The 8,979-nt window shown below is 35.7% G+C and overlaps 1 protein-coding gene across 1 annotated transcript; it reads right to left on the bottom strand.

Annotated features, from left to right (window-relative positions):
• Positions 1–743: 743 nt before the first annotated feature.
• Positions 744–8,122, bottom strand: LOC104210055 (NAC domain-containing protein 6-like). Its single transcript, XM_009758856.2, has 3 exons — positions 7,814–8,122; positions 7,274–7,542; positions 744–1,249 (listed from the first exon to the last, which is right to left on the bottom strand). Exons 1-3 carry the CDS (start codon positions 7,971–7,973, stop codon positions 959–961), a joined length of 720 nt encoding a protein of 239 aa, XP_009757158.1. The 5' UTR covers positions 7,974–8,122; the 3' UTR covers positions 744–958.
• Between the last annotated feature and the right edge of the window lie 857 nt (positions 8,123–8,979).

Below are 8,979 nucleotides of genomic sequence, written 5' to 3'. Positions count from 1 at the left end.
CTTTGGATCCGACTAATATGAATATGTGTCTAACAAGACCGATTAAAGAGGAAAACACTTTCTATCAGAATTCTTTCACCACAGCCCTTGATGGTATAACTGAATCGTCATATCGGTGCTGCATATTATAATATCCTTGTAGTCTTATCCAATGGATCGAACACATGTTAAACGGCTATTAGTAACCAGTCTTGGTATCATTATCAATATGAAATCTTTGTATTGTGAATTTGCAATGCATCATAAAGAAGGAAAATAGAAAACTACCATATTAGAGTCCATAACTACTGGGATAGAAGCGTTACTTAATTCCTCAAAGTAGACTCTTTAGGTAGTTATTCCTACCTAACCGGGAAAAAATTGCAGTGGTATATATCCTAAGAATCTATAAGGAATTAAAGCTCTACTCCTTTTTCAGAACGTTATAACTTTCTATTTCAGTAAGTTTTCAATGAAAAAAGAACATTTACCATACGCAGGGGGTAATTCTGAAAATTAACATCTAAAAAAGGAAGCAGGAAAATAGAGAAGGCAATTAGATGCATCAGTCATGGTTGAATTCACAAGTTTTTAATATTAATAAAGTGATACCCGAGTTTACATAACAATTAGATGCATCAATCATGGTTGAACATATGGGCTATTTGATTGCATAAAGAAGCCTCCCCAAACCCCACATATGTGATCTTACTGGATTGTTGTTGTTGTCGTTGATTGCATAAAGAAGCCATCATAACCCAAAGGAAGGGGAAGGTAATTTACATTTTACATGAAGATTCCTTATAATGCCTCATCAGGCAAAACAGCAATAGAGTTAAAACTGTCAGATTACAATCATAATTTCCCCTATGAAAGAGACAACTTATTTATTCCGACATCAAACTTTAATGAGTCGTGTAAAAGACTTTCATATTGAAATATGTCATTCTAAGCTTAAATGGGTAAGTAATTAGTCTCTTCAGGACAAAGAAAATAGACTCCACAAGTCTTGCCCTGTGCTCTGTAGTTCAGTCCAGAGGGGACTTGATAATTGAGGTAGCTTAATGGTGGTGTTATGATTTTCTTCTTGGAAGCTTCTAAAATTATGTGAGGCTGATGATTCCAAGTCTTCTTGAGGGACTAAAGGACCAAGATTGTCATGTGATGTTGGGGGTCTTTTTGCTGCATGTTCTTCAACTATTGCCCTTTGCTCCAATACTTTAAAGGAAGTTGCCTTTCTGTAAACTTTGCAAAGTACTATGTCATGATCCTGCATCCAATTTACAATTTACAAAATTTGAGTTCCTTGAAGGTGATAGTGACAAAATAAACGAGTCTTGTCTAGCTGAGTGGGCGTTTGGACATAAATTGTGGAAAAAAAAATTAAGTGAAAATGGTATTTGAAATAGAGTTGTGTTTGGACATAATTACAATTTGGAGCTTATTGGAAGTTAGGGATTAGAAGTTAGTTATTATTGGGACCTAAATGTAATTACTAGAAGTTAGGGGTCCTTTTATTATTTTATCTTTTCAATTAGTTGTATATAATTGATTTTGTTAGTACAATAATTGCAGTTGGAAATTTCTCAATTTCTTCCTTCTTCTTCCTCACGTCACAGTGCTCTCTAATGGTTGATTTTTGACATGGTATCAGAGCCATGGAGACAAGATTCGTGAGATTATGAAATTTCTCCAACTAATCGACTGCTTTGATTCAATTCGCTCTCTTATTTTCTGATTCAAAACAATTTTTTAGTTTGACAAAAAATGTTGCTTTAGAACTCTGCATGTGCGTTAATGGCGACGGAGAGAAAAAAAAAAGAATCGCCCACACTCATCCATTTTTCCTTCAACCTTCAGACACACCTGGATTGGTTATAATTCCAATTCAGCTCACAGGATCGGAAAACTGTGGATTGTGGAGTAGATCAATGCGTCTTGCTCTCAAAGCTAAGCGAAAGCTAGGGTTTGTAATAGGAGCTTGTGCAAAGGAGTCATTCGAGGAAAATCTCCATGAGGAATGGGAGACTTGTAGTGCACAGCTGGATTATGAACTCTGTTTCGAAGGATATGCTTAGTGGTATCATTTATGTATCAGATGCACATGCAGTTTTGGAAGACCCGCAGGAGCGATTTGATAAGGTAAATCGAGTTCGCATCTTTCAGTTACACAGATCGATTTCGAGGTTATCTCAAGGAGCAGATTTTGTACCTGTGTATTTTACCAAATTGAAGGAACTATGGGTTGAGTATGATGTTTTGGTGCCATATCCGAACAGTGGTTGTCCAAAATCTAAAGAACACATGACTCATTTACAGCAGCAAAGAGTCATGCAGTTCTTAGATGGACTAAATGATACATATGACCAAGCTCGTAAATAAATTCTAATGAAGACCACTGAACCCACACTTAATCAGGCATATGCGCTCATAACACAAGATGAGAGTCAACAATGTGCAGTAGGTGGAGTCAAAGGTCATAAATCAGATCCTTAGCCATGCAAGCAGGGAGAGGTCAAGGATTTCGTGGAAGGAAACTATATCTGCAATGTGAACACTGCCATATGAGAGGGCATACAAAGGAAAACTGCTACAAAATAGTAGGATACTCTGAAGATTTCAGAAGAAGGAAAGTATTTCATCCTAAAGGGATTCTAACAACTGCGAATCATGTGGAAGGTTCTGTGAATCATGAAGAAGGAAATATGGCTCAAAGTTCACAAGGAACATCAGGAGCATCACAAGCTAGATGAGGAGATCATTTCTTTACAGAAGCATAGTACCAGCAGATTCTAGATTTGTTGAACAAAGACTCACCACCAAGTGACATGAAGGCACAGAATCAAGCAACGACTGCAGGTATAATCACTGCATTATATTCTAGTATGCATAGCTCAAACAAAAGGAATGATGATTGGATTGTAGATTTAGGAGCAACACATCACATTTCATCTACCTTAGATTTAATGAGTAGTGTAAGAAGATTAGATGACAGGACACAAGATAAAGTGACATTGCCAAATGGTATCACTACAAAAATTGAACATGTGGGAAGTTCATATTTGTCAGATGTTTATAAGCTAGAGAATGTACTACATGTTCTTGATTTTAAGTTTAATCTAATGTCAGTGTCCAAGCTAACTAGAGATCTAAAATGTGCTGCCACATTTCAGCCTACACTATGTGTGTTTCGGGACCTTTACAATGGCAGGGTAAAAGCGATTGGTAAAGAAAATGAAGGTTTGTACATACTGAAAGGAAGAGGATTTAGACTTTTAGCAGCAAATACGGATGTGAGAAATTCAAGTGGTGAAACAACATACTTGTGGCATGAGAGATTAGGGCATGCTTCTATTCCTGTTATCTAGTATGTTTCTTTTTTGCATAATAAAATAGATGATAATATGCAGAATAAATGCACTGTTTGCCCTTTAGCTAAACAGTCTAGACTTAGCTTTCCTAAAAATGAGAAAAGGAGTGCTAGAGCCTTTGAATTGGTTCACATGGATGTATGGGGACCATATAAGAAGAGCACTCATGATATGAAACATTACTTTCTTACAGTTGTGGATGATTTTTCTAGAGCTACTTGGATTTTCTTGATGCAGTTTAAGAATGAAACTATTACTTTCCTGAAGCAATTTGTTTCCATGGTTAAGACACAGTTTGACACTTCTGTCAAGATTTTGAGAACAGACAATGGTAAAGAGTTCTTCAATACACAGTGGAATGAGTTCTTGCTATCTCAGGGAATTATTCATCAAAGTAGTTTTGTATATACACCCCAGCAGAATGGAGTAGCTGAAAGGAAACACAGACATATACTGAATACTGCAAGGGCCTTAAAATTTCAAAGTCATGTTCTAGACATACTTTGGGAGGAATGTGTACAAACTGCTATTTACTTGATTAATAGATTGCCTACCAGGATATTAAGTGGAAAATCCCTTATGGAATGTTGTATGGTAGAGAGCCCTCAATAGCACATTTACGAGTTTTTGGATGCCTATGTTATGCTACAAATCTAGTATTAGATGATAAGTTTGGTGCAAGGGCTAAACATGTTGTTCACATTGGGTATTCAACTACTCAAAAGGGCTATAGATTGTATGATTTAACTACTAGAACCTTCTTCATTAGCAGAGATATATCCTTTAGGGAGAATGAGTTTCAATTTAGGAAAATAACACAACATCTATTCACATCTAATGACTTTGGTTCTAGTTTTTTGGAGACTGGTTTGCAGGCTCAAACAGGTGGACTACCAACAATTTCCAATCTTCAGGAATCATTTCAGGTTCCTAATACAATAGAAACAACAAACACATGCACCAGTTCACCGCAGAGAGCGGCAATAATGGAATTCATAATGCAGCATCACCAGCAGGAGATTTGGAAGAGTCATCAGTACCAAATGAAAATCATGATGCTGCACCACCAGTGCAGGAGATAGTAACAGATGGAACACAAACTACACATGGTGTGCTAAACAATGTTGAAGACATATCTGCTGGTTCACTTGTTCAAGATGGTGTCACTGAAGATGTTCAAAATGGGCAAGATACACCTAGGACTGAGTCTGGTTCCAATGCACCAACTCGACAGTCACTAAGGATAAAGATTCCACCTATATGGCAAAGAGACTATGTGTTGCAGTCACAGAAGCCCTCAAAATGCAATTATCCAACCTCAAACTTCCTATCCTATGAGAAGATGTCATCAAGATACAGAAGTTATATCTCAATTTTTCAGCCTTGAAGGAATCTTATAACTTCAAGGAAGCTATAAAGGATGAGAGGTGGATCACAGCCATGAAGCAGGAGATACAAGTATTAGAAGATAATAAGACTTGGGAGGTTGTTGACTTACCACCGGGCAAAACTTCTATTGGGTCCAAATGAGTGTACAAAATAAAGTACCAAGCAAATGGAGAAGTTAAAAGATTCAAGGCACGACTAGTGGCAAAAGGATACAATCAACAAGAGGGATTAGACTATCATGAGACATTTTCACCAGTTGCAAAGATGTTGACTATTAAGTCTGTGATAACACTTGCAGCCACAAAAGATTGGACCTTATACCAAATGGATGTCTTTAATGCTTTCCTTCAAGGAGATTTATTTGAAGAAGTCTATATGGATTTACCACAGGGCTTCCAAAGGCAGGGGGAGCAGAAGGTGTGTAGGCTGCTTAAGTCTTTATATGGTCTCAAGCAAGCATCTAGGCAATGGAATTTGAAACTCACAGAAGCTTTGGTGGGAGCAGGTTTCATACATAGCACTCATGACTACTCTATGTTCACTAAGAGGTCAGGCAAGGATATTGTCATCATCCTCATCTATGTTGATGACTTGCTACTAACTGGAAGTAATAAGGAATTGATTGATGAAGCTAAGGTAGCTTTGCATCAGCAGTTTAAACTCAAAGACCTAGGAGAATTGTGGTATTGCTTAGGGATTGAGGTGTTGAGATCTAATCATGGAATACTACTTAACCAAAGAAAATATAATTTAGAGCTCATTTCTGAGTTGGGCTTAAGTGGTGCCAAACCAGCATTAACACCACTTGAAGTCAATTAGAAACTCACAACAGTGAAATATGACAGAGCTGCTGGAATAGAAGATAAAGATCCCTTGATCGATGCAAATAGCTATCAAAAACTGATAGGGAAATTGCTCTACTTGACAGTCACTCGACCAGATATCAGTTATGTAGTGCAAACCTTGAGACAATTTATGCAACTTCCTAGAAGTCACACATGGAGGCTGCTTTTAGAGCAGTCAGATATCTAAAGGCTACACCAAGAATGGGAGTTCTATTGAAGCGAGGGAATGTAGATACATTGACAACTTTTTGTGATTCTGACTGGGCAGCTTGCCCAATGACAAGAAGGTTTGATAGTGGATATGCAGTTAAACTTGGTGATTCATTGATTTCATGGAAATCAAAGAAACAACACACTGTTTCACGAAGTAGTGCTGAAACAGAATATCGCAGCATGGCATCAGTAGTTTCAGAAATAGTGTGGTTGTTGGGGTTATTTTCAAAGTTGGGAGTGTGTATTCTTAATCCTGTCACACTGTTATGTGATGGCAAAGTAGCAATGCAAATAGCTGCGAAACATTTATTTCATGAGCGTACTAAACACATTGAGATAGACTGTCATTTTGTTCGTGAACGTATCAAGGATGGTATCTTGGTTACTCAATATGTTTCTACAAAGATCAACAGGCAGATCTCTTCACCAAAGGACAATCATCTGTATAGCATAGGTTCTTACTCAACAAGTTGGGAGTGTTGAACATTCTCCACCCTCCAGCTTGAGGGGGAGTATTGGAAGTTAGGGATTAGAAGTTAGTTATTATTGGGACCTAAATATAATTACTAGAAGTTAGAGGTCCTTTTATTATTTTATCTTTTCAATTAGTTGTATATAACTGATTCTGTTAGCACAGTAATTGCAGTTAGAAATTTCTCAATTTCTTCCTTCTTCTTCACGTTACAGTGCTCTCTAATGGCTGATTTTTGACAGAGCTGTTTTTGATTTTTTTTTTTTTTGAGTGATTTGAAGTGAAAATTTTGAAAAACAGTTTTTTGGACTTTTTCAAATTACGAAAAAATTTGAAATTTAATTTCAAGTAGAATTAAAAAAATTCATGGCCAAACATTGATTTTGGAAAAAAGTAAAAAACAATTATGACCAAACGGGCCCTAAATCGTGTAGACTTTTAGTACATTATAGTGATATAGTGACATTGGTCCTAGAATTAATTGTATCCTCTTTATAGGAAAATTATATTGCGCATAGGTGATCTTTTTTCCGTTATGTTTATATACTGATTGTTGGATTCCGTTAAAGTTAGGACAGTTTATAGCATAGTGGGAAAAAGTGTTCAAAAACAGTTTTAGGTCATCAGTTCAACTCCAAATTGTGATATTTTAGCATCTCTTACATCCCCTTATCTCAAATTTTGCCTCCGCCCCTGGTGTAGCATGTTAATAAAGTTCTGAATAGTTCTCTATTTAACCTTTCCTACAAGAATTCTGAATTCGCTGTCACAAAGAATAAGAACTAGAAAAGGAAAAGAAAAAGAACAGAGTGGGAGGACTGGAGATTGTTTTTTTACCTAGTACACTTTGATTTTAACTTCTATATAGTGATTGTTTTTTTACCATCAGGTAATTTAAAAGATGGAATCAACAACTTGGAGATTACCTATTACAATAAGTTAAATAACATCGATAGTGTAAAAAATCTTTACACTGTTAGTATATATAAGTTAAAGTTAAGTACCTTAGGTAAGGGGTGGCCATCAGGAAGTCTGTACTCGTTCATGACCCAATCAGTTCTGCACCCTTTAGGTGCCCTTCCACCATAGAAAACCAAAGTCTTCTTGAGCCCAATAACCTTCCTCGGGTCTAATGTTGAACGAATTTGGCAATCAGAACCAGTTGCCTTCCAGAAACCATTTCTTGTTGTTCTGTTAGGCTTCCCTTTAGGACCATGTTTTCTGTTTATTGGTACAAAAAAATACCACTCTCTTTCCCCTATTCTTGCCAATCCTACTTCCACAAAAAATAAAATAAAAAATAAAAAAAGTAGCAAAGATAAGTAAAAATGTGCTAAAAATGTCAATAATTCCAGTTCCATATTTTGCTGTACCAATTTCTTTTGATTTGGAATCAAAAACTTTTTTGCTCCAACATCAACGTTTGGCAATAGGTTAATGAGTTTTTACTGTGTGAATTATATTTACACGATCAAATCATTAATAAAATAATTACAGAAAGAAAGAATCGGGGGGGGGGGGGGGGAAGGAAGTGTGTTACTAACCAGGTAACTCCCAAGGATCATGGAGATATATGTTGACAAAGGCAATGACATTGGAGTCAAGTTTGTTGCCTTTGATAATGCTTTTGAGGTAGAAGTTGATGAGTTCTTCAGCAGTGGGATGAAAACGGAAGCCAGGGAGCTCAAGCTCCGGTAAGGACATTTTCTTATTTCTCCAAATGTTTTGATGATTGGTAATTGTAAGTATGCTTGCACTACCTCCTTAGCGACTTCATAAATTAAGCCATCAGCTTCAGCCTCTAATATAGGCGAACATTTGTACTGTTTTAGACCAATTCAGAATTTAAAATTAACGAATTCACCCTTTAAAGTTCTAATTATTGCACTTATTAGACTTTTCGAATTTTGAGTTTAAAATGTCACATTTGTTAAATTTTAGTAGTAATTTTTAACATATATATCATGATTCTGTATTGAAATACTGCATTTGATTGCACCCCTGCCTAATAAGCTACATAACCCTTTACTTAGAGGTGTAATCTCAGAGACGGAGTCAGAATTTAAAATTGAAATCTAGCTCTTCTAAGTTACTAGGTTCTAAATTAATGATTTGTACATATTATATGAATTTCTTAAGATAAATGCAGAGTTTAAACCAAAATTAATGGGTTCGATTAAACCCATATAGTGAAGGCTAGCTCCGCCCCTGTGTAATCTGACACAAATTCCTAAATAGTTTTTATTTGTATTTTTATGTGTGTACACAGTATACTTTCAAATTTAACCAGCATTATATATTTATATATTGTAAGTCGACAACTTAAAGTTAATATTTCTTATGTCTTAGTTTATGTGTCATACTTTCATTTTTAGTATGTCCCAAAAGAATGTAATATTTTCTTATTTAAAGACAATTTAACTTCAAACTTCTTATTTTACCTTTAATGAGATAATTTATAATCACCTAACTATTTATAGCTTGTTTTATATTTATACTATAAGGATTCAAAAGTTTTTTTTCTTTCTTAAATTATGTGTCGAGTCAAACACTTCACATAAATTGGGACAAAGAGAATAAAAGAATATCAACTTGAAAGAAGAGGTAAAATCTTAAACTTACCATAATTTCAAATCTAAACTCACTTTAGATTGAGACAATAGTCGGACAGCATATTGTGAAATATTCCACAGAAAATGACAATGATTGC

This window comes from Nicotiana sylvestris, chromosome 2 (genome assembly GCF_000393655.2).
Source record: "Nicotiana sylvestris chromosome 2, ASM39365v2, whole genome shotgun sequence".
Taxonomy (NCBI): domain Eukaryota; kingdom Viridiplantae; phylum Streptophyta; class Magnoliopsida; order Solanales; family Solanaceae; genus Nicotiana; species Nicotiana sylvestris.
The sequence above is the reverse complement of the archived record's forward strand: the minus strand, read 5'-3'. Positions and strand labels throughout refer to the sequence as shown.

Bases quoted from the DNA above. Each gene is read 5' to 3' on its own strand.
- LOC104210055 (XM_009758856.2), bottom strand. From the start codon at position 7,973: ATGTCCTTACCGGAGCTTGAGCTCCCTGGCTTCCGTTTTCATCCCACT. The intron at 7,543-7,813 runs GTTAGTAACACA...TTGTGGAAGTAG, and splicing joins TGATCCTTGGGAGTTACCTG to GATTGGCAAGAATAGGGGAA. The intron at 1,250-7,273 runs GTACTTAACTTT...AATTGGATGCAG, and splicing joins ATGGCCACCCCTTACCTAAG to GATCATGACATAGTACTTTG.